Source organism: Mustelus asterias, chromosome 15 (assembly GCF_964213995.1).
Source record: "Mustelus asterias chromosome 15, sMusAst1.hap1.1, whole genome shotgun sequence".
NCBI lineage: Eukaryota > Metazoa > Chordata > Chondrichthyes > Carcharhiniformes > Triakidae > Mustelus > Mustelus asterias.
Genome location: NC_135815.1, coordinates 14,679,021 through 14,705,458, shown reverse-complemented (window position 1 = coordinate 14,705,458; position 26,438 = coordinate 14,679,021). Strand labels below are relative to the sequence as shown.

The window sequence follows — 26,438 nt, the reverse complement described above, 5'->3', positions numbered from 1 at the left end:
GGAGCGGAATGAAGGAATTCCTGAGGTGAGACTGCTCTAAACTTTGGGGGTGGATTTTTTTTCGTTTACTGCACCCTGGGTTTTCCAATCATGCAACAGAATCACATGGTTTCTTTGGGATATACTGTCAAAATTTAACAATATCCGCAACCACTTTTCAGCATTGTTCATATTAGGGGCAGTCACATCAATGCCCAGTAGAACTTCCACTATATTTTTCTCTCCCACCATCCTACCTGTTTTGCAAGGTTTCTTGATGAATGTGCAATTCCGTTAATACTTGTCACTTTCTTGTGTCTGACCCCTTGACCTAAGATTGCCACGCCCATTTGGATTGCCCCTACCGCCTCCTTGACTATTGAGCTAACCCATCACAGACTTGGGATTGACCATGCGTCACCCCTGTCTAAGTTCATTACTCAATAGATAAATTCATAGAATAATTGGAAGGTCTCTCTTTATGTTCATATCATAGAATCATAGAATCAAGTGCAGAAGGAGGCCATTTGGTCCACCGAGTCTGTGCCGTCAACAATCCCACCCAGACCCTATCCCAGTAACAACACATATTTATCCTGCTAATCCTCCTGACACTAGGGATCAATTTGGCATAGCCAATCAACCTAACCCGCACACCTTTTTAGAGTGTGGGAGGAAACCCACGCAGACAAGGGGAGAACGTGCAAACGCCACGCAGACAGCCACCTAAGGCTGAATTTGAACCTGGATCTCTGGCACTGTGAAGCAGCAGTGCTAATCACTGTGCCACAGTGCCATCCAGTTACTAAATTACTGAAATTACTGTCAGTTACTAAATTCATCGTGAATGGTGAGAAATTTAGATTTGGTTGAATTCGCTCCACTTTGAGACTCAACTTGAACGGGTGATGGAAGCAGATTCATTAGTAACATTCAAAAGATAAATACTTGAAGGAAACATTTACTGAGCAATGGGGTATGAAGAGGGGAACAGAACTAATTAGATTGCTCTACCATAGAGCCATCACAGGAACAATGGACCGAATGGCAACCTCCCATGCTGTACCATTTTATGATTCCACGATGTATATTCTAGAGTCACAAGTTGAGGTTTTGGCAGAATCTCGTAGCTTCAAAAGCTGATTAAAATATTTGCCACAGTTTATATGTCTGTGCTGATGAAATGAAAGGCCCCAAGAACACTCTAGAGAACTTTATGGTTTTCCAATTTTTAGAATATAGTTAACGTGAAATAAACAATTTTTGAGGGTAGGATGGACTCAGAATTGGACAAGCTTATTTCCTTTTTTCTGTTTTACAATATGCACTCGCCTACAATCAGAATAATTACCATGTGTCTGACTCTGTATCTTGACCACCAGTACTGGGGTTTGAATCTTACAAGCAAAGTCTATTAGTTGTCCATGTTCTTTCATATGCATCAATAACGGTGCTCTTAGGAAAATGTTTAAGTGATAAGGATAATTAGTAGATGTAAGACTAACACATCACATACTACTGATTTTTGGGTAATGACCACTGGATTTATTATATTGAATGTTTGCACTGCTTGTTTGACTGCAACCGTGCCTGCTTATGTACCTCTCCACTACCTCTGTCACACCTCTGAAAGCCACATCCAAACTATTGTTCTTGATCAATTGTCACAACAAATATCCATTTTATCGCCAAGAAAACTAGTTTTTAACTCCACAATGTTGCTGCCTATGTCCTTACCTCTTGGGCAGTTGCTGAAACCCCGATTCATGATGCTATCATCTTGAGGGGCAGCCTCTCTAATGTTGTCTTGGTTGACCTCTACCTTCAAACACAGTGCAGTTCAATGCAACTCACGTCCACAAAACATCCTGTACCTCCATCACTCTTGGCAGAGAGCCAAAGTCATTTTGTTCCCAGTGCCCCAATGAATGGATTTCAACATAATCTTAATTTTCAAATGTCTCTATAGCCTTTTTATATCCTACATCAGTGAGTTCCCCTAGCCATATGTTAGTGGACATCCCTACAATTTCCTATTTTGCTGTAACGATTGTCATACTGAAGCTTGCAGTCACTGTATCTTTGCCCTCTGAGCTTATACCCCCATTTGCATTGTTGCCTCCACCTAAAATGGCAATGAGGTCTTCAACCATCGGGATTTCTTTTCCAAATTTTGCTGCTCTCCAAATTTTCTGCTGCAGCCTGTGCCGGTTCCCACCACGGGCAAGACCAGAAAATCCCAGCCCACATATTTAACCAGTTTCCCTGCCTTCTGTTTTTCCTCCTTTCTCAGAATCTATTTTCTTCCCCACCATGTAAAGCATGCAGAGTCTCTTGTTTGTTGTGCTTGATGTTGGAATGTAAGTTGAATTACTACTCCGTTTCCAATATTAATGTAACTTCCTGGAAGGTGATGGTATCCACTTGCTTTTAAGCCAACGTTGCTCAGGTACCCTGCTCAGGAGAGAATTAGAATAGTTGAGCCCGGAGGTAATAAAAGTATCAGTGAAGATTTCAGCAGCAGGTGGACTGTGAAAGCAGGAGATGGGTGATATTACAGAGAAAGAAGTAGGTTGTTTGGGTGTCAGAAATGGGCTCGGAAGCTTAGTTCAGGATCAAATTGGATGTTGAAGTTATGATCAGTCTAGTTTAGCCTCAGACAGTGACCATGGAGTAGGATGGAATTGGTGATGAGTGCATAGAGGTTATGGCGGAGTTGAAGACAGTGGCTTCAGTCTTCCAAACGCCAAATTGAAGAGAGGATTTCTGCTCATCTAATAGATATCGGACAGACAGCATGACAAATAGTGGCAGCGGAGTGTTTGAGAGAGGTGATGGTGAAGTAAACCTGCGTGTTGTCAGCATTGATGTGGATTCAGTGGTGTTTTTTCCAAAAATGGCGTGAGGCAGCATGTTGATGAAAAGGAGAAGGGGACCTAGGATAGATTCTTTGGGCACTGGATAATGGTTTGAGTAAGAAGTTTAACAACACCAGGTTAAAGAACTTTAACCTGGTGTTGTTAAACTTCTTACTGTGTTTACCCCAGTCCAACGCCGGCATCTCCACATAATGGTTTGAGAGCAGGAGAAGCCATTGCAATCACAAAGCTTTCAAACTGGTTGGTGAGCCATCATTATGTAAAACAGCTCAAAATCAAGGTTACAATCTTGCCTCAAAGTCTGAGCTGGATCATGTTTGAACAATGTACCTAATTCATTGACTTGCATTGTTTGTTTAAAAAATAGATAGGTTAGACATGAGCCAATGCATCACAACTATGCAGTATGTGAATCACTGTCTTGAGCACAAATTAGTTACAGAATGTTGTTCTGACTCACTGAAAGCTATTTGCAGAGCCAAATGACAAAAGTAAAAACAAATTGTACCTTTTTGTAAGATGACAGTTTATTGTTTGTATAGGGAAGCTAGTGAACAGTGGGTTGAAGCATTGTCTCGGGGACTTGATTCAAATCCATTCAACAGTGTCAAATATCCACTGATATAACCATTGAGTACCTTAACATCAGTTTCTCATAGTTGTACAGTGGTCACTTGACATTAAGCTAGCCCCCTCAATTGAAGAGGTCATAAGAATGGTTTGTGAAGGAAGTACAGAAGTTTCACGTTGTTAATAAGTTATGAGCATTCTGCTTGAGGTATAGCTAGAGCTGCTGCTGGCCAAAGGAGTGGGCAGTTTTCTCCCCATGCGTTTCATTCTGCGTCATCAGTGTTTACCACCTGAAATGTAGACCCCCAAAATCATCACCTTGTTTCTCAAAAAAAGAGGCTTGGAGTTGGCCGAGAAATGCTCTGTAAAATGTGTAGTTTTCAAAATGCAAAATCTGTAAAAAAAAATGTGTAGTCTCTTCTGGAGCAAAAATATAGCATTGACTAGAAAATAAAGATGTGGTTTTCAACTCTGCTTAGAGCAAAGATTCAAGACCTTGGACAGGACCATCATTGTCAATACTTCTTCGGGACCTACGCCACATACAGAACAGTAAGGAAAGATCGGCTAAACTCTTTGAATGGTTAATAGCACCGGTTGCTCCAAAAAAGTTTTTCAGGTAAGTATGTGGAGTGTAATCTTTTAACATCATGGTGCCTGAAATATCCTCTCTTAACTGGCTCAAAGTGAAACAAGTTAATTGTCAAAATCAGTTGCAAATCAGAATTTCTTTGTAATTGTCAGAGGGTTATGCTTTATGGCAGCTTTCCCAAAAACTGTATTTTAAGGCTGTACTTTTTTGCATTTTGGATAAAGGTTGTAATTGTTGCAATGGAAGAGTAATTGCATTTCTTACATGGGGCAAATAAAAGCCTCATTTAAAAAAAGGTCTATTAGTTTTCCCATTTCTGTCAATCTTGCTGAACGGTATCACTGTGTTCAGTGGGCAATATGATCCTAGCATTCCATTTGCAGTAAATTCTAAGATTATACAAGAGTGGTCCACAAATGATTTGTGTTTTGATTCATCATTAGACCATTTTTATTTCTTTCTACTTGCTTTGAAAGCTCCATCTGTTAGATCCTGTGCATGGCAGCAGACTGAACTTCCACTACAGCTACAAAGGCTGTGCACGTTGATTCTTTCATTGTTCGGATCTGGCTGCAGCATCCCACAGGGTAGCCAAACTCTCCAAGGAGGACTGGAATACTGCTACCCAAGGAGACAACACCACAAAGGCTGGAAGCAGAGCTCTCCATATTGCCACGATGGTGCAACTCCTCACAGACCTTCTAAACCATGTGGCAAGCAGATTTCATGGCTAGATCTTCGGGAACGGAAATTAGCCTCCCCACAACAGGCAGGAGAGGCTCAGGGGATTAAATTGTTCAAAATAAAGTTGTGAAACTCAACATCAACCCAGTACAAAAGCGTTTGCTTCCACTTTGAACCAGAGTAGGTTTGGAGGCATTCCTGATTCTGTTCCCCACAATCTCTCTGATTCTCTGTTTCCAATGCTAGATGATTACCACACAAGAATCTAATAACACCATATGCACTAAGTTAACGCACTTCCTCCAAAAATAAGTTACTATCAGAAGTACTGACTGTTGCTGATAGACCTCATACCAGTCACACAGCAGGCAGACTGAAATATCAGCCTGCATTAATATCTGACAGTGTGAATCCTGGTGGCCCTTGTAAAAGTTCTCTGACAAATGGGAGGCCACAGCTAGAAAAGTGAAGTTGCAAATCAAGCAAGGCTGTTTACAAGCCTCCCAGAAGCAGACCTTCCTTTTAGGCCTATGACTCACGTGTGATTGTGGTAACTTTAAAAGGAAGAAATATTTTTTATGATGTGGAGAGGAAATTGCCAGCAATCTGTTAACGCTTTTTAAATAATTAAATTGGGCAGCATTTGAATTGGAGGATCGTTGTCTTGAACTTGTTTGAGTTGGGCAAATGAATTGCAAATAACTGGAACCATGTGTTTAAGTTTATTTATTAACGTCACAGGGAGGCTTACATTAACCCTGCAATGAAGTTTCTGTGAAAATCCCCTAGCCACCACACTCCGGCGCCTGTTCGGGGTACACTGAGGGAGAATTTAGCATGGCCCAATGCACCCTAACCAGCAAATCTTTCGGACTGTGGGAGGAGACCGGAGCACCCGGGGGAAACCCACGCAGACACGAGGAGACCGTGCAGGCTCCACACAGACAGTGACCCAAACCGGGAATCGAACCCGTGTCCCTGGCGCTGTGAGGCAGCAGGGCTAACCACGGTGCCGCCCATTTAAGCACATACAAAATTTTTAAAAACACTTGTGAAGTGTGTAAGTTTGACTTCTGGATTTCTTCATTTCAGCGACATTTGGGAGAAGACCCCAGCTTTGATTAGGCGTCATAACAGCAACTACTACAAAGGACTATTCTCCTCAGAAGATTTTGACAGAATTTTGAGAGAGGTAAACTCACTCAATATTTTCTTTTTAAAAAATTCTTTCATGGGATGTGGGTGTCACCAGAAAGGCCAGCAGTTGTTGCCTATCCCTGATGGCAATTAAGAATCAACTATATTGCTGTGGGTCCGGAACCACATGTAGGCCAGACCAGGTCATGACAGCGGATTTCCTTCCCTAAAGGACATTAGTGAACCAGGTGGGTTTTTGCATCAATTGACAATGGTTTCATGGTCGTCATTAGACTTGTAATTCCAGATTTTTATTGAATTCACATTTCACCATCTGCCGTGATGAGATTTGAACCCGGACCCCCAGAGCAGTACCCTGGGTCTCAGGATTAATAGTAGAGTGACAATACCACTGCGCCACCACCTCCCCATTACCTTCACTTCACAAGCTCTGAGCAACACAAACCAATCTAGTAAAACAATTGAAATGAATGTGGACCCTGGGGGCAGGGTGGGGGGGGGGGGAGAGAATATCCTTTGGGGAGTGCCTCTGGGGGAGCATCCTATGGAGGTCCCACCCCTTGCCCACACAACCAGAGCAGCCGGACTTGCCACATAGTGTGGACCTCCCCACTCCACAGGTAAAATACTGACAGGGATGGATGAGTTCCTTTAGTGGCCACTAACTGATCATTTAAGGGCTCAGTAGGCCCATAGATGGGAGGATGGCCCTCGCCACCCCACATGCAGGGAGGTCACTTTCTGGAGCATGAAATCCAGCCCATGGTTATTTTTCCAAGTTGTCATTTGAAAATTATAAATGCTATTTAACCTTGTACTTAGAATCATAGGATGGTTCCAGCACAGATGAAGGCCACTGGACCTGTCATGTCTGTTCCGCCTCTCTGCAAGATCAATTCACCTAGTGCTGTGGCACCACCTTTTTCCCTTGCAAATCTTTCCTCTTCAGATAATTATCCAGTTCTCTCTCTAAACTTGGCTCCACCACCCTCTCAGGCAGTGTGTTCCAGATCCTAACAACTCGCAATGTAAAAGAGTTTTTCCTCATGTCGCCATAGCTTCTTTTGCCAATTGTTTTAAATCTGCATCCTCTAGTTGTCAATCCTTCCACCAGTGGGAACAGTTTCTTAATTGCAACTAGAATGGTGTTAAAAATACAATTACACTGGCATTTATACTTTATTGAGGCAGTGAGGATACTTGTCAGTATTTTAATTGGAGAAGGAAACTGGAATATCTTCCATACTGATTGGGTTCTGTTATCTACTTAATGGGATGAGGAAGGGGTGGGTTAGTATGAAACCCATACTTTACGGATAATCAGATAGCCTTTACAATCCTACTAAATGCAAAACGTCCCTTAATACAGCTGTAATGTTCTCCTGGGACTTACCTGATCAAAACACAATCCTATTCAAGTACAGGTTTTCAATTTGCCGGATCACTTCACATTCACTTCCATTATGGGAAAAGTCTGATTCGAATAAAACATTTTCACGAAGTGTCGATGTTTCTCCACTGCCAGTTACACTGAATATTGTTATTTTCTAATCTCACACAAAGACAAGAATGAAGGTAGTGGCGTTATTCACACCACAGCTGTACGATTTAAAAAAAAATAATACTCCAGCAATGTTTTTACTCTCGTAGCTAAGATTAAATTTCTGAACTACCATAGTGTTTTTTTTTTTACCCTAAAGTGAAATGTTAACAAATGGAAGGTTTTCATACCATATTAAGTTGCGAGTACCGGTGCTTTTGAAGTTCCACCTTTTATAATTAAGTGCAGTAAAATGAATTGATCTGGGCAGCACAGTGGTTAGCACTATTGCCTCACAGCGCCAGGGACCTGGGTTCGATTCCCGGCTTGGGTCACTGTCTGTGTGGAGTCTGCACGTTCTCCCCATGTCTGCGTGGGTTTCCTCCGGGTGCTCCGGTTTGCGCCAATAGTCTAAAGATGTGCAGGTTAGGTGGACTGGCTATGCTAAATTGCCCCTTTGTGTGAGGGAGACTAGCTAGTGTAAATGCATGGGGTTATGGGGATAGGGCCTGGGTGGGTTATGGTTGGTGCAGACTCAGTGAGCTGAATGGTTTCTTTCTACACTGTAGGATTCTATGATCTCTTAAACAGGGTTGTCATTTTTGGGTACATGGAGTCTGAGAGGGTAATGGAAGAACCCATTGTAAAACAAGCTGCAGGTTGAAGGGAGGTTTGGTAGAGAGGTTGAATGATGTTGATAAAGTAAATAAGGAGAAACTGTTTCCAGTGACAGAAGGGTCAGTATGAGAGGACACTGAAAAGAACCAGTGAGAATCAAAGTAAAATTACGCTGAGTTGCGGTGAGGTCACAGCTTCGGTCTCCGGATCATCTGAGACAGACGTATGACTGAAGAAGCATGTCGACACCTTATGCACCGACCTACACGGGAACGGACTGGGAAGTTTCAGCTTCCGACGGGCAATTCCCATGCTCCCTGGGACCTTAGACAAGTGTCTCCGACTCTTGAGTTAAGAGTCAGAGGCTTTGGACAGATCCAGAGTAGTTACCCAGGAAATGTAAGAAAGATGAAAACCTAGTCTAATATCTGGGTAACCACGCACCTCCCCCCATCCTCTGACTACTGCCTGATTTGGGAGAATTTACGAGCACAACAGCCATCCAATGATCATTGCTGCTGCTAGGAAGATCCAGGCTGCCTGGAGCGCACTGTCCGAAATGTTGGTGGAAGCAGATTCCGTAATAATTTTTCAAAAGGGAATCAGATAGTGGCGAGAAATGAAATATTTGCAGCGCCCCTGGGATTGCGGATTGCGTTAAATGGATAAATAACATTACAGCATAGGCACGCTGGACCAAATGGCCTCCTGTGCTGCATATCATTCTATGCTCCTGTGAGAATGGGAGAGCAAATGAAACAAAACCTATTCTTTCTAGATGTGTATTGCACCAATTAAACTCCTCTTTAAAATGTAACAATTCTGACAGTTCTAAGTACTGATTGCAAGTATTCACACCTTATTAGTCATATTGTACTCTCGCCCCACTTCATATCTTGTCACTTACTTTGGCAGGATCCACATTTATAGAATGCTTAAAATGACAGTTCTGCTCTTCTAATCCTTGAATAATCTCCAGTACTATGTTTTACCAGACATAATATGTAGAAGACAGATTGTATTCATATAAATGCCCAAACTATGAGTACTAGGGTTGTACTGATTTAATACATCTACCACTGCATTGTTTTGAATTGCTGAATATATATACATATATTACATGGAAGTGTTTAGCTCTATCTCAACTTCAAGCACTGTTTTATAATTGACTTGTTATTTTTAAAGGACCGTGTTAATTTTGGAATAAACCTGGATGTAACAAGTTATTTTGACGGGGAGAAGGAAACCCATACTCCAACTGGCAGAGCGCTACCTGTAGTGGTGTGGGACTTCTATAAGGTAAGCAGTAATTAGTGCTGAATGCATGTGTTTTTAGAGGCGGCCAAACAGCCAGAAAGTGGAGATGATTCCAAACCAGGGACTAATACTTAAATTCATTTGTCGACGGTGCTTTGTTTTAAATGCATGCAAGGTGTCTGAACAAGGGAAATACAGTAGTGCTCAATTTCCTCCTCATTGACGATGACCAATGTGAGGCTTCTAGGAGTTAATGGAGCATTACTTCTAGTGAAGAGAATTGGGATCAAGTTAGGTAGTAATTCCTTCAATCTAACGTCAGACTGAACTTAACAGTATGTCCAGTTCTCACCAATTGACCACTCAGCAGGATATAAAAACACAGTCTTGGGAGATACGAATAAAGACGCTCTAATGCAGCTTGTGCCACGATGCTCTGGTTTAAGGCTCTGTTAGCTTTGTCACCACATAATGTTCTTGTTGCTGACCCTGTTGACATGGTGACTTGGGAAAAGCTACCAGGTGGCACCAATTAGGTAAACTGTAATGAATCGTCAACATTCTGCTCTGTTGTGCACTTCCCCACCAGTAGAGTGGAACTGGTAGGATACAGCTTTTCATGCTGTGAAGCAAGATATCTATAAATATTGTTGCATTTCAATATGTTGCAGCTATATAAGGTGCTGGTGAGGCCACACCGTGTACAGTTTTGGTCTCCTCACTTGAGAAAGGATATACTAGCACTGGAGAGGGTGCAGAGTAGATTTATGAGGTTGATTCCAGAGTTGAGATTCCAGGGTTGGCTTATGAGGAGCGACCGAGTATACTGGGACTATACTCATTGGAATTTAGAAGGCTAAGGGGGGATCTGACTGAAACATACAAAATTATGAAGGGAATAGATAAGATAGAAGCAGGGAGGTTGTTTTCACTGGCGGGTGGAACCAGTATTAGGGGGCATAGCCTCAAATTAAGGGGGGAGCAGTTTTAAAGTTTATTTATTAGTCACAAGTAAGGCTTGCATTAATGCTGCAATGAAGTTACTGTGAAATTTCCCTAGTCACCATATTCTGGCGCCTGTTCGGGTCAATGCACCTAACCAGCACGTCTTTCAGACTGTGGGAGGAAACCCACGCAGACACGGGGAGAACATGCAAACTCCACACAGACAGTGACCCAAGCCGGGAATCGAACCCAGGTCCCTGGTGCTGTGAGGCAGCAGTGCTAACCACTGTGCCGCCCACATTTAGGACTGAGTTGAGGAGGAACTTCTTCACCCAAAGAGTTGTGAATCTGTGGAATTCCCTGCTCAGTGAGGCTACCTCATTGAATGTTTTTAAGGCAAGGATAGATAAATTTTTGAACAGTAAAGGAATTAAGGGTTCTGGTGAGCAGGCAGATAAGTGGAGCTGAGTCCACAAAAATATCAGCCATGATGTTATTGAATGGCGGAGCAGGCTCGAGGGGCCAAATGGCCCACTCCTGCCCCTGATTCTTATGTAGTTAATAAACATGATTTTCCTTCCCTCCCCCACTACCCAAAGATACTGGCTGTGGATGAAATATAGCCCTTTTGCCAGTTCTCTGATACCTTGTCCAGATCATAAAATCCCTACAGTGCAGAAGAAGACCATTTGGCCTATTGAGACTACACTCACAGCAATCCCACCAAGGCCCTATCCCCTGTTACCCCACGGATTTACCCTGCTTAACCCCCTGACACAATCAACCTAACCATGCACATCTTTGGACTGTGGGAGGAAAGCAGAGCAGCCAGACACGGGGAAAATGTGCAAACTCCACACAGTCATCCAAGGCTGGAATTGAACCTGGTCCCTGGAGGTGTGAAGCAGCAGTGCTAACCACTGTGCCACCGTGTCGCCCCTCCCCCGATGGTCACTCTTCATGTACAAACTTACATCGTGAGTTTTAGTAGTTAACTCATCTGCACCTCAGCCATCCTGTGGCCTCAGATGGCCTCAGAGTGAGTTTGCCCATTTTTATCCCTCCTAATTTGTGACTGGACAGATTAATTTTCAGCAGGACACTTAAAACCAGGAGACTGTCCTTCCAGGCCAGACTGGACTGAAACCAAAGACCCAGAGACGAATAGCCCCAGATGCAGACTTATCTGCTGTGCAGTTTCAATTTTTAGCTCGTCAGCTTGGAACTCGGCCATTTACTTGCACCTTCACATAGAAAAGAGTTGAATATTTGATGCAATGCAGGTTAGATATGAGCTGCCTTAGAGACATTTACAAGTTGTTCGTCTGCTGTATTGACAGGAATGTTGCCGTTAGGCACGCATGTTCAGAATTGTGTTCAACGCAGTGATAAATATGGGTAATAAACAGTTTTCAATCAAAGGTTTTTTTTATTGCCGAGTTTCTAGCTGCTATTTATGAAGCCATTCTATTTGAGAGAGTTGAACTGGTCAAGGAATTAACTATTAAATAGAATGTATATATCTGTTGCAGAATGGATGTTCTTTGCGGCTGCTGAATCCTCAAGCCTTTTCTGGCACTGTTTGGAATATCCTGTCTATTCTTCAGGAGTCTTTTGGGAGCATGGTTGGGGCTAATGTGCAAGTATCTGTATTTTTCTTTTGGTTTTTTTGTTTTCTGCTAATAAATGATTCTAGTAAAATTATGTTGAGGGGAACTGTATAAAAGCAAATCAAAAAGTGTATACTTGAAGACCCTTGTACTTCAAGAGTAAAATGTTATGTTCTATGAGCAATTCTCATGGCAATTCCATTTCAAACTTTAATGTAATTCTGATTCAGGATGTTGAATGAATTGAGGTAAAATATTGATGTACTTTTTACATAGAAAGGGATATTTTTTCTTCTTCTATGCTCCGTAGGGATTGCACAGGGTTATTGTGCTTCCGCCAATTCTCATTGAACTCGCTTTCGGAGAAATCACAAAGCTGCTACACAAATAAGATTTGGGCCGGGATTTTCATCCGTGAGTTGGGTGCCCAGAGTCAGGAGAATTCCCAGTTCCCATGAGCCCAACTTTTAAAAAGGCTGCCCGATTGTCAGCGTTTTGATCCAGAGGAGTGGGCTACATTAGAAATCAGGGCAAGTGACCTTGGAAATACTGAGGAAGATGCCTGGTTCACCAGTGGGCTGGACAAAAGGCCTACCTCTGCATTCTGACATCCTGTCCAAAATTTAGAAAGAAAAAAAAATACATGAAACACCCTCACACACTCATGCCCAATCTAGTTGGACCAAGGAGCGGCACAGGCCTGGAGGGCCGAAGGGCCTGTTTCCTGTGCTGTACTGTTCTTTGTTCTTTGTTCATTCCAATCCATGGGGCAGAATACGCTGCACCCATCCCGTAACCATTTATACCCTCAATACCAACCTGTGCCCCTCCACCAACCCATGGTCTCCCACCCACCATCCTTTGCCCATATACCTGCCATGTCAACTCACCCAATATCCACCATGGGCCGACCTCAGGTCCCATGCAGAGTTGAGGTAAAGTTCTCATTATATAAAAAAAAAGTACACTCCTTCATAAAAACCCATTTACTACATTTACATTCCTTCAACTGCATAAAATCTTACAACAGCAAGCATTGGAATTCATGGTCCCACTTCAAAGAGACTATAGCCATTTGTAGCTGTCAATCAAACTAAAATGACAGACACACCACTGCGGTAATGGATAGCTGTGAAATCAGTCATGCAGCACTAATCCAATAATGGAAACCTCAGATTACTGTCAACAGACAGAATGAAATATCAAACAGTGATTTTTTAATAGTCCGGACAATTTTTGTAAAGATATAAAGGGCAGGACTTAAGAACCTCGACAGCTCCATTTGAAATGTCCTTTTGACAGTTGATTTTGATAGGTATGTTGAGCTTGATGTTAGTGAGCTTGTGCACTTCTTACACACGTTTATGCTTACCTTTAGCAATTACACAGGGCAGCGTACCTCTCACCAAGGGCATCTAACCTCCCACAGAGGTGTCGAGGTTGGCTATCCAAAAATGCACCAAGTTCAGACCTGCTCTCTTACCAAGTCTACTCTGCGCACCAAAGAGGCCTGGGCCACCAACGCCTGACTTGAGTGGAGGCAGATGATGATTTAAATGGCCAGCTGCCTCTATGAACCACACATGCACAAAATGAACCACTCCCATTCCCACCCCAGTGAAAATGGGAAGTATCATGTTTGGGGCGGGCGAGGGTGGGGAGGGTGTGCACAACTTCTGATTTTCAGACACTTGCGTCATTTTTGCCACAGTGGAGAGTCAAATCCATGCCTTGGTTTCTCCGTCTCGCTCTTTTTCCCCATTAATCATACCACCACCGCCACAACACACACAGCTAAAAATAACAAACCAACCACGTATGTCATTAACATGTTAAAGCATGGGCAATATATTCACCCATTCTCTTCTGTAGCATTTTTGTTTCTCACTTCAAGTCCTATAATCAGAGGTGTTTCAGGTTGCAGCATCAGCAGTATTTTGCTCATCTCATCAGAGGTGTAATGTTGTTTATAAAATGGACTGAAGGCAATCAAATTTTGAACTGTTATACTTTTGTTAAAATAGTAAATTAATTATTTAAAAACAGCTGGCTTCCGCAAGCATTGCCGTAGCTTCACAGTTTTTTTTGTGACAGCTCTTTGTCCTGTAGTCTGTAATAAATGAAATTACTAGAAGCGACGTGAGCTCATTTTTCTCTTCCGACTTGTATTTGTTATGTGTAGAAATATTCATTTCATTGAATAAACAGATATTACTTCCGTATTTTATTTTATTAAAAATCATGATAATATATTTGGAACTCCTGCCAAGTTCCTTGTCATTCAGTTCCCATCGCTGGAAATTTCGTATCCACTGGGAATTTCTAAAACTGCCAAATTCAGCTTTAATGAAGCTGCTTTTGAGCTGTCATGAGGATGTTTTTAATATTCATCTTTTTTTGTTTTCTTGTGGAAGTTATCTGACCCCTCCTGGGAACCAGGGATTTGCACCACATTTTGATGATATTGAAGCATTTGTGATTCAGCTGGAAGGGAAAAAGAGCTGGCGTGTCTACGATCCTAGGTATGTAGAATGCGGTCTGTTCATAGACACTGTAAAAGCTACCTCCTAGAGCTGCTTAACCCGGCATTCATTTCACAACTTTAAAAGAGATGGACTTCTATAGAAAGGACTTGAGTGGTTCAGGTTAATTTCCGCCCCTTTCCCAATTGATAGCCGTTACAAAACATAATTGTCGAAGTGCCGGACTAGCAGGTTGCTGTATCTCATTGTTGGTCCACTCCAATATTATCATCAACAGGTGCATCCCAGAGTGTATCTGTTGAAGACAGCAAATGCCTGCTTTAAAAGAAAATGGTATCACTCGATGCTGAGGTTCTTTACTCTTTCATGGTATATGGGCATCACTGGTGATGCCAGCATTTGCTACCCATCCCTAATTGCCCTTGAATGTAGTGGCTTGCGACACTATTTCAGAGGGCAGTTAAGGATCAGCCACATTCATTGTGGGCCTGGAGTCATGTGTAGGTGAGGATAAGGATGGCAGAATTCCGGACATTAGTGAACCAGATGGGTTTCTATGACAATCGATGATAGTTTCGTGGTCACCATCACTATAAACTAGTTTTAATATTCCAGATTTATTAATTGAATTTAAACTCCATCTGTTGCCATAGTGGGATTTGAACCAGTGTCTCCCCAGAGAATTAGCCTGGGCGCTTCTGGATTGCTAGACCAATGATATTACCATTATACCACCATCTTCCCCATTATTCTACGTTGCCATCACTGTTAACGCCATTGGCACAGTGGAAGATAAAGATGCTTCTGCTAACGTTATCGTGTGCCATGACCATGTCACATTTTACTATACGACACATCTTTGTTGGGAGCAGAGAGATGGTCATTATACACGAGTAAGTTCTTAATTCCTTCAGATCACTGTGCCCCATATCTATCTGAGAAGGTATGAATGAGGTGAATCACTTGAAAGCTGTTGTTTATGCTACCCTGTTAAACGTTACTATGTGGAATAAAACTGTGACCTAGAATGACTGTCCTATTCTGTAGGCAGCTCCTGCCCACTATGCCTAGTGTATGTAAATTGTCTTATGATTAGAAAATATAAGAAGAAACCCATCTGTAGTGGATAAGTTGTTAGAAGTTATTCTGAGAGACAGGATCTACAGGCATTGAGAGAGGCAAGGACTGATTAGGGACAGTCAGCATGGCTTTGTGAGTGAAAAATCATGTCTCACGAATTTGAGTTTTTTGAAGGAGTAACCAAGAAGGTAGGTGAGGGCTGCGCAATCTACGTTGTCTACATGGACATTAGCAAGGCCTTTGACAAGGTACCGCATGGTAGGTTGTTGCATAAGGTTAAATCTCATGGGATCTAGGTGGCTAATTGGATACAAAATGGGCTTGCTTAATGACAGAAGACAGAGGGTGGTTGTGGAGGGTTGTTTTTCAAACTGGAGGCCAATGACCAGCGGTGTGCTTCAGGGATCGATGCTCGGTCCACTGTTATTTGTCATTTATATTAATGATTTGGATAAGAATTTAGGAGGTATGGTTGGTAAGTTTGCAGATGACACCAAGATTGGTAGCATAGTGGACAGTGAAGAAGGTTATCTCGGATTGCGACGGGATCTTGATCAATTGGGGGGCCAGTGGGCTGATGAATGGCAGATGGAGTTTAATTTAGATAAATACGAGGTGATGCATTTTGGTCGATCGAACCAGGGCAGAACTTACTCAGTTAATGGTGGGACATTGGGGAGAGTTATAGAACAAAGAAATCTAGGGGTACAGGTTCATAGCTCCTTGAAACAGGAGTTACAGGTGGATAGGGTGGTGAAGAAGGCATTCAGCATGCTTGGTTTCATTGGTCAAAACATTGAATACAGGAGTTGTCTTGGAACAGTTGTACAAGACATTGGTAAGGCCACACTTGGAATACTCTGTACAGATATTATCAAACTAGAAAGAGTGCATTAAAGATTTACTCGGATGCTACCGGGACTTGATGATTTGTGTTACAAGGAGAGGCTGTATAGGCTGGGACCCTTCTCCCTGGGACGTAGGAGGCTTAGGGGTGAACTTATGGAGATCTATAAAATAATGAGGGGCATAGAGAAGGTAGATAGTCAACATCTTTTCTCAAAGATAGGGGAGTCTAAAACTAGAGGGCATAGGTTTAAGGTGAGAGGGCAGAGATACAAAAGGGTCCAGGGGGCAATTTTTTAACACACAGGGTGGTGAATGCCTGGAACGAGCTGTCAGAAGTAGTAGTAGAAGCGGGTACAATTTAGTCCTTTAAAAAGCATTTAGACAGTTACATGGGTAGGATTTGTATAGCGGGATATGGGCCAAACGTGGGTAATTGGGACTAGCTTATTGTTAAAAACTGGGTGGCATGGACAAGTTGGGCTGAAGGGCCTGTTTCCATGCTGTAAACCTCTATAACTCTTGATGTTGTGCTTCAGGCTTACTGTTACAAATGGATGTTACTTTCCTTTTTTCTGTTGCAAATGGGCATATTATTGTGCTTTCTGGTCCATTCACAGATCAAATGAAGAGATTCTTCCAAGTATTTCAAGCCGTGAGTACTTTCAGAAAGCTGTACTCAGCTCTGATTTCTACATTTTAGTATATTGTGGAGACACTTTACACCAACAACTCTCTTCACATGATTATTTTGTGCTGTCTACCCCAGGTAACTTTACACAGCAGGAAATGGGCACTCCGATAATGGATACTGTGCTCGAAGCTGGTGACATGCTGTACTTTCCCAGAGGCTTTACCCACCAAGCAACCTGCACAGCTGATGTACATTCCCTGCACATCACTGTTTCAACTTATCAGAGAAACTCCTGGGGAGATCTGCTACATAAAGTAGGTGGATATTAGTAGCATTGAAGAGTACTGCAAGCAGCAGTTTTATTGTTTTGTGGCAAACAATTTCATAAATGGTTCTTTGATTCCAAAATAATCTTATTTGAATATTCTCCACTTCACAGCTGTAACCAGTGGGCCAAACCTGCTGAAATGATAATGCCTGGTGGGTAACATCGTATGCTGGGCACTGAAAGGTGGATAAGAATGGGAAGGCTATTTTTCTTGCCAACGTTGGCAAAAGAGCGAGAAGGAAGGGGGAGGTTGTGCATCCTTTGGGAGGGGTGCCCTGTGTGTATCAGGGGCGTCCTCTCTAGTACTTGCTCCCTGCCCAAAAAACCCTGGGCTTACCTGGGTCCAATCATCAACAATGTTCTTTGTGCGACTGCTTGCAATATCAGCAGTGGCCACTACTCTCCTCTGGTGCTGCTGGGACTTCGAGAGCTGTTGACTAATCAGATGAGGGTGAGACTTTCTGGAGCGTAAGTTGTACCCTCTGCCTGCGAAGGTCACCCATAGTGTAATGCCGCTGCGGGTCAGCCTTTACAGAGGGTGGCGATAATACAATTCAGTTTGTGGATTCCGTGATAGCAAACCTTGCAAGCACTCTCCACTTGCACATCTGAGTACTGTTCACATGGGTGAGGCGCCGCTCTTCGCTAGACCTTTCCCTTCACTATTTAGCTTGAAAGGGTTTTCCACCACAACAACTTGATGGAAACGCAAGCTGATAACAGTGGACATCTGGGACTTGAGGGACCAACAGTGCCCCCACCCCCGGATCCAAAATGGTTTAAGGATTGAGCAAGAAACAGGAATAACGGAAAAGTGGGGGTGAATTAGAATGGATGATTTCAAGTCAACTCCAGTACGATTGGATTACAAGGAAGGGGCAAATTATCAAAGGAAAAGTAAGAGAAGAATTGAAATTTTAAAACTATAATTATGTAAGGTGGGATGAGATTGACTAGTTTGTCCCCTTTCCAGGCCAGTGAGATTGCCTTTGCTACAACAATTATCCTGTTGTCAAAGAGGTACTTGGACTTTAATACGAGTTTGTTTTACGAGTTTAATAAGCAATTGGCGTGCAAATCCAGGAAGTCCTTGGAAGTAACGGAAAGGTTAAGGCTGAGGTCCTGTTGGTGCAATGAAAATGGTGGAACAGAGTAAATCAACCAGCAAATTCTAGAGATTCGCAACTTGCGGCATTTCTTTTAATCCCCGAAAATTGCTGACCCACTTGAGCACCGGTGTGCATCATTTAACACAGTTATTCATCCAGTAAGATCTGGCCCTGTATATCCTAAGATAATTATAAGAGAATGCTGTTTACTGTGATTGTAGAAGATCTGCAGCAGCCTCCAGTGGCAAGAGTGGGCTACAGCATCATTTTCCTGGATCATTCATAGAATGGAGGGACCACGTTCCACAAAGCACATCCTAAACTATGAATCACTGGATGTTTTCAGCCTTTTGATTAATGATTCTATAATTGCAAACATCCTAAGTTAGCAATGTTAAAATGCGTTGTGATTTCCAATTTCATTATGATCATCTGTTTGCAGCAGGTTGTATCGGGGTGAAGGCATGGCATGTCTGACCTTGTTAGATTTCTTTCTTAGCAGGAAGATTGTCTCCAGATGTAACTAATCTAGCTAAATGCAAATGATACACGTGATTTTTAAAAATGCATTCATACTGGCATATAGTAAATGTAGAAAGTAATTTGTGAAAATTGAACACACGGGCTGGTCTTGTGTGGGCATGTTTTCCACCATAACTTCATCTTTTGTTTTAAAGAAAGGTATCCTTAAAATATGCTTTGTCTTTTTAAATTGCAGCTTTTTCCCGGTGCCTTGGACTTGGCTATAGAAGATGATGTAGAATTCCGTGAGGGCTTGCCTCTTGATTACCTAGATTATATGGGAGTGCAGAATTCTGAAAGGGTAACTGTCTACTTTTGCAATTCTGTGTTTTAAAGTTTCCATCAGGGATTTAAGAATAGAACCAACCTTATGAGCAAAGCTTACAAGCCAGTGTTTTAAGCTGTCTTTTGACCTGCTGCCCCATAACCTCTTAAAAAGGGGTGGGGGGGGGATTAATTTTCTTTTCTTTATATTTTGTTTTGAGGTGCAGGCAGCATTATTTATTGATAGTCCTTGGGATTGATCATGAGATCATAAGAAATTGGAGCAGAGTATCAAGCCCGCTCCACCATTCAATAAGATCATGTCTGATCTGATTGTGACTTCGATTCCATTTTGCTGCCTGCCCACCATATCCCTTGATTCCTTTGTGTTAATGGTGTGTTAATGAAATTGTTAGGATACATAGGCGAAGGACATTGTTTAATTAAGTACTCTGAGCATGTATAAATCGGGGACAGCTGGGACATTGGGAGTGTGGGAACAGCGCTCTGAGTTGGAACAAAGTCAGTAAACTCTCTCCGTACAGTAAGAAGGCCCATAACACCAGTTAAAGTCCAACAGGTTTATTTGGAATGACGAGCTTTGAGCGCTGCTCCTTCATCAGGTGAGTGGGGCAGCACTCTGAAAGCTCGTGATTCCAAATAAACCTGTTGGACTTTAACCTGGTGTTGTGAGACTTCTTACTGTGCCCACCCCAGTCCAAAGCTGGCATCTCCACACCATCTCTCAGTAAAGAACAGCTCTGTGTCTTGGTTTGGACTTCACCAATTGGCCTGGATTCCATTAACTCATGGGAGATCAATCTAACCTGTCTTTGCTTGAATATGTTGAAAGGCAACCACTGGAAAAGTGGAGTAGCATTTTGGTCAGACAAGGTAGCTCAGGCCCCTTCCATTTAGGACACTATTAAACAGCCAGGGTTTTTCTTTAACAATCTTGCGTCTTCAATGTAATGTAGTTTACTATTACTGGCCCAAAAATTGCCAGATCTATTGAATTCAGTTGCACAGTTTACCATGGTGGGAATTTAATTCTCAAGCTCTGGAATTCCGATTCCAATGCCTTACTATAGCCACTCAGCTATTAATTCAGCTATTAAACAGAATTCCAGAAACATGTGCACAAACAGAAGGACCTGGGAGTGCATGTTTTAAGTTTATTTATTAGCGTCACAATAATAGGCTTACATTAACGCTGCAATGAAGTCACTCCGGCGCCTGTTTGGGTATGCATTGATCTTTGAAGGTGGCAGGACATAGAGGAAGCGGTTAGCAAAGCAGATGAAATCTTGGGCTTGATAAATAGAGACATTGAGTACAAAAGCAGGGAAGTTATGCTGAACCTTTATAAAGCTCTGATTAGGTCCCAACTAGAGTATTGCATCCTGTTCCGGTCACCACACTTTAGGAAGGATGTGAAAGTTGTTGAGAGGATGCTAAGGAGATTACCAGAATTGTACCAGGGATGAGGTGGTGCTTGGTTATAAGGTTAGGTTGAAAAGGCTTGAGTTGTTCTCCTTGGAGCAGAGGAGTTTGAGGGGGAATTTGATAGAGGTATACGAGATGCACAAGAAAAAGCTCTTCCTTTTAGCTGAACATACAAGGACTAGGAGGACACACACAGATTTTGGGCTGGAGATGCCGGGAAGGAATGCGCGGAAGAACTACCCTGAATAGTGGTGAATGGGAAATAATAATTTCAGAAGGAAATTGGATGGACACTTGAAGGAAGTAAACTTGCAGGGCTCCCGGGATCAATTGGGAGAGTTGGACTTCCTGGATTGCTGCGCGGCGAGTCAGCATGGACTAAATGGGCTAAACAGCCTCCTTCTGTGCCACAAATGACTGAATAATGTTTTAATTGCTTGAACTCTAAAATCAGACTGTAAATGCAAGATTATATTGGTTCCAGGAAAGCAGGCAATTCAAGCGCATGTCCAAATCCGTTTCCGTTTGGCCTTGTTATGTATGTCTCCTAATCTCATCAATTAAATGGTTACATTTCTTAGATTACAAAGTTTTTCAAGTTGATTGGCATCAATCAATACCATAAAAACATCATAACGTTGAAAGCACGGTGGTTACCGACCCCTCTCTCGTGTGAAAATGTGAACGCTGTTTCCAAGGTCAAAGAAGGTTAATGTCAGAATTATCTTCGGGTACCAGAACAAATCTTCCTAATTTATTGTCAAAAATGTGTCAGTTGTAAAACTGAGCAATCACAATCAGTATGTCCTGTAAGAGTTTTCCATATGGTGTCCTAGTGAGAGCCAATTTCTCTTCTCTTCCCTGTTCATGTGCTGGATAAGTGCCACACCCTTGAGAAAAATCCTCCACACTGTTTGTCCCATCAGTTGTCGCTGTTGCCTTGCTGTTGCTGCTTTCTGGGAGAAGTTTTTTCAATCCTTGGAGATTTTAACCTTTCTTCTACCAGACATAACCTTTTTATGTTTTTATTTCCAGTGGCAGGCGCGAGGCAATTACTGAATTGCAGTACAGTTGCATTTCCAGTCCCAAAGCATTCCCCAACTCCCAGCTATCCTTCAGCATCCTGTGTGAGCCCTGAAGTTGAGATTTAGTTGGATATGGAGAGAGGAGCTGAGCCATGCCTGATCATAGCAACCTACACAAAAGTCAGCAGAGCCTAATAGCTGTGCCTTTCGACTGTTTTATATTTGGGTCACTGTCTGCGCGAAGTGTGCACATTCTCCCTGTGTCTCCATGGGTTTCCTCCGGGTGCTCTGGTTTCCTCCCACAGTCCAAAACACATGCTGGTTAGGTGCATTGGCAATGCTAAATTCTCCCTCAGTGTACCCGAACAGGTAGCAACTAGGGGATTTTCACAGAAACTTCATTGCAATGTTAATGTAAGCCTACTTGTTACACTAATAAATAAACCCTTACAAGTATTTTTGGTATGGAGATGGTGCTGGTATGACTGGTGTTCCTGACCAGTGCACTTCCAGTTCTGTGACTGTAAATGCTTGACTGCGTCTGAATTTTCTTTTTCAGGAAGATGACCCACGGAGGGAATCGTTTAATAAGAAGATATACAACTTAATGAGAAAGTTGCTCAAATATGCACCAATTGACGCAGCTGTTGATCAGAAAGCCAAGGATTATATTCATGACTGCCTACCCCCTGTACTTACAAAAGGTATTTTGTTTATTTTATTAATTGTGTTTTCATGGAGGTCAGGGTCATTTGAGACCTCGAGATGGTCATCCCTGTCCTTTTTGCAAGTTGACCCAGACCAAAGGTAAGGATCCCATACTCAGGGTTACGAGCTGCGGCCAATGATGAAACCGGCGGATTTCCGGTGGCAATTGTGGAAGAGCTCGAACTTCGAGGGGCAACAGTTACCTCAGGAGGAGGATCTTTGGGTGAGATGATTTGTGTTCCCTTTAGGGGAAGGCAATGGGGAACAACCTCCTGTACTCTTTGCCCCAATCACATTGCTCATTCCAGCTGAAAATGGGAGACTCTGTAACAATCAACTAAAGAGAAAAGTACAGGGCATGAAGAAATGGGCAGAGAAGCAGCCCTGAGGCAGATCACCGATTGCATTTTAATGGACTGGGGAAGAGTAATAACACACATTTAGCTTTTTACCAATATTGAAACAAGATTAAAGGGAATGTTGTTCCTTTAACATTTTGCCACTTTGCCTCAAAATGACCATACAAGCACGAGGTTTACCTCATCATTGTTGTCATTGACAGTTCCTTTTTAATGCTGCAGACCAGGAAACGTTCCCTGTTTTAGTATTCCCATTGTTCATTCATAAGAGAAAATCCCTGTTGACCTCAGCCAACCAAGCATCCAATGGCTTTGAGACTCCCCCCTAACACCTTTGATTTTTAACCCTGTAGATTATCGGAAGTGTCTTTAAGACTATTTTCATAAGACCTGTTTTAAATATTATTTTCACCTCCAGTTTATCTCCTCTTGTTCTGTTCTGGTTCACCTTACCTGTGACATTTAATAACTTGGACAAGTCACCCTTTTTTTGACGACCATCTCTCTAGATTGCAAACACTTCCCATACTTTTCTCTTTGGATCATTATTTTTGTCTCCTGCATGTTTATCATAGAATCCCTACAGTGAAGAAGGAGGCCATTCGGCCCATCGATCACAATCCCACCCAGGCCCTATTCCCGTAACCCCACATATTTACCTCTCTAATCCCCTGACAGTAGGGTCAATTTAGCATGGCCAATTCACCTAACCCACACTCTTTAGTCTGTGGGAGGAAACCAGAGCACCCGGAGGAAATCCATGCAGACACGGGGAGAACGTGCAAACTTCACACATTGACCCGAGGCCGGAATTGAACCTGGGTCCCTGGCGCTGTGAGGCAGCGGTGCTAACCACTGTGCCACCATGCTGCCCTATGTCCCTTGTGCTGTGAGAACTACTCACCATGCTAAAGTGTAGTATGGTTTGCCCTCATTGAATAATGATCCAGTTTCTTTTGGTGAGGGAGACGCATGTTGCTGTTCTTTGCTTAATCCCCATGGATGGAGCCATGTGTGGTTCTGCTGGCTTAGCTACTACTGAAATGTATGTTTCTGCCAAGTAAAATTTCTAGACCAGTTAATCGTTAGCCAATGGCTACATGTACAAACAAGAGGGTGATGGGCAGATGCGCGTGCTATTTGGTTTCTGATTGGTACTTTGGTAGTTGAGGGAAAAGGTCTCACCTGAGATCCTCAGTAAGAAGTCTCAACACCAGGTTAAGGTCCAACAGGTTTATTTGATATTCCTGGTGAAGGAGCAGTGCTCCGAAAGCTTGGGATACCAAATAAACCTGTTGGACTTTAACCTGGTGCTGTGAGACTTCTTACTGTGCCCACCCCAGTCCAACACCGGCATCTCCACATCTTGAGATCCTCATGAAAGACAAAAGCCAAGATGGTGAAACAGGCAAAGGAGATTGTTGACTGGAGGTTGCACACTTTACAGAAGGGAGAACCATGGAGCTCGTGGCCTCTAAGGCTAGTTTACTTATGACATGAACAAAGAGTTGGTCTAGACTCGAAAGAAAGCTGTAGCCACATTTCTGCATGCAAGGTGAGGTTAAACTAGCTCCCCTTTCTTTTTAATGTAAACTACCTCCTTGCTAATATTGTACCAACAAATACAGAAAATATATCTGACCAAAATCCTACTAGAAAGGGAGAAGCTTTGAAAACATTATTGAGGTGAGATAAATAGTGTGTAGGTGTAGATGCTGTTTTATCCTCAGTAAACACAGCTATTCGCTAAGTGACTCCTACCAGTGTTTAATATCAATTGCACATCAGAATGTAAACATAGCTTCTTTTTTTCCCCCTGACCTTTGCTTCTTGCCTCATCTCATGAAAGAATTGCCTTCCATTGGAGCACTATGTGAGAAACTGGTAATTACAAGACATCTGTGTGGGGGCTCATTCATGGAAATTTCAAGTGCTGGGTAGCATTTTCTAGCTATTTCTGTTCAAAGATTAATTGAGATTAAAGATCAGCAGTGTTCAGTTTCAGCCTGAAATAGCGTGCAGTGTTCTGTGTGTACAAGCAAAGCTGCAAGTTCTCAGTGTTGAAGGCAATTGCATTTTTTCTCCTAGAGGAGCTAGCATGTACTGTGTACAGTGCACCAGCCCGATGGAGAGATGGTGGACCACGCAACGTCGTTCTGCAGATACGAGGAAGTACCCGGATACGAATGCTTCGCAGTAACATTGCCAGGTCTCTCCTCTCTACTTGATTTTCTGTACAGCATGTTTCAGAATAGTAGTATTGAAGAAGGACAGGCAAGTTCTCCCAGTGTTCTTGGCCAACAATTATCTCTCAGTCAACAGCATTAAGACAGAATATCCGGCCAGTTATCAGCATTCTGGCTAAGCACGTTACAGCTGTCCGGTCAACATCGAATTCAACAACTTCAGATGATTAGTTCTACCCCACCTCGACCGCTTTGTTTTCATTTTATTTCATTTTTTACTGTTCTCTACCTTTTATTTCTTTATTGTCTTTCTTTATTTTTATTTCCCCCCCCCCCCACTCTTTGCCCCTATTTTATCCCCCCATTTCTTACCTTTTCTGCCTTTTGCTTCCCCTTTTACCCCTTTTTCTCAATTTTACCGCTCTCCCACCCATCTCGGTCCCCATCCCCCCCCCCCCACACACACACACACGCACACACACACACAAACACACCTTCATCTGTCACAGCTTACCCTCTGATTTCAGCTTCTCTGCTGTTTGGCCATTCACACCTTTATTCTCTTTATGGACAGCCATTAGCAGCCTTTTCCCCTTGTTTTAGTGGCTATGACTCATCTTTTATTCCCTCCCCCTACCATATAATTATCTCCCACTTTCTATGCCTTTTAGCTTTGACAAAGGGTCATCTGGACTCTAAACATCAGCTCTTTTTTCTCCTTACAGATGCTGCCAGACCTGCTGAGATTTTCCAGCATTTTCTCTTTTGGTTTCATGTTCCAGCATCAGCAGTAATTTGCTTTTCTTGCTGTGTGTGGGATCTTGCCATACACAAAGTGGTGCCACATTACAACAGTGACTGCACCTTAAAACAGATGTGGTTGCCAGGGAAGCTCTTTGGGACGACCTGAATGACTTTTCACAAATAGATCAAAACGGGGGGATCTTCTACAGCAAAGTTTGTCGCTCCCTCCTTTTATAATTTATCTGTTGGAAATCTTCAAGAGCTTTTATGATAACTCTCATTCGTACAGCATTTCTTTTTGTCTGCACACCGATTTCTGTTGGGTCAGTGCCAGCACTTGCTGTCAGATGCTGCATTAAAATTGGGTCTTTTACCAACCTGACTTGTTTGTGCTTGCTTCTTGACTGGAGAAGACGCTGAGGATTTCTCTGAATTTAAAAATTGTTTCCCTAAATTAAAGAAAGGCAAGGAAGCAGTGATTGGCACTGAATATTTTCCTCATAAACACTAACCATTTGCATCTATATAGTTAAAAGCAAGTTACTGAAGATGCTGGAATCTGAAACAGCAGAAAATGCTGGAAAATCTCAGCAGGTCTGACAGCATTTGTGGAGAGAGACTCAGTTCTATCCTCACGGATGCTGTCAGACCTACTGAGATTTTCCAGCATCTTCTGTTTTTGTGTGCGTTTATATAGTTCCTGAAGTAGGGACGCAGTCCAAGACACTTCCCCTGGGTTTTAATAATATAAAGATGTGTCGAAAGGTTAAGAAGATTGGCTGTGCTAAATTGTCCTTTAGTCTCAGGGGGACTAGCAGGGTAAATATATGGGGTTATGGGAATAGGGTCTGGGTGGGACTGTGGTCGGTGCC

The 26,438-nt window shown here is 42.6% G+C and overlaps 1 protein-coding gene across 1 annotated transcript in view; it reads left to right on the top strand.

Annotated features, from left to right (window-relative positions):
* riox1 (ribosomal oxygenase 1) overlaps positions 1-26,438 on the top strand; it is a 44,833-nt gene that overhangs the window by 13,950 nt on the left and 4,445 nt on the right. Inside the window, exons 3-12 of the mRNA XM_078229545.1 lie at positions 3,908-4,047; positions 5,797-5,896; positions 9,206-9,319; positions 11,755-11,861; positions 14,247-14,354; positions 16,862-16,896; positions 17,011-17,189; positions 19,031-19,135; positions 22,129-22,273; positions 24,725-24,845. Of these exons, the coding sequence (XP_078085671.1) occupies positions 3,908-4,047; positions 5,797-5,896; positions 9,206-9,319; positions 11,755-11,861; positions 14,247-14,354; positions 16,862-16,896; positions 17,011-17,189; positions 19,031-19,135; positions 22,129-22,273; positions 24,725-24,845 (1,154 nt within the window). The remainder of the gene's footprint in view (positions 1-3,907; positions 4,048-5,796; positions 5,897-9,205; positions 9,320-11,754; positions 11,862-14,246; positions 14,355-16,861; positions 16,897-17,010; positions 17,190-19,030; positions 19,136-22,128; positions 22,274-24,724; positions 24,846-26,438) is intronic.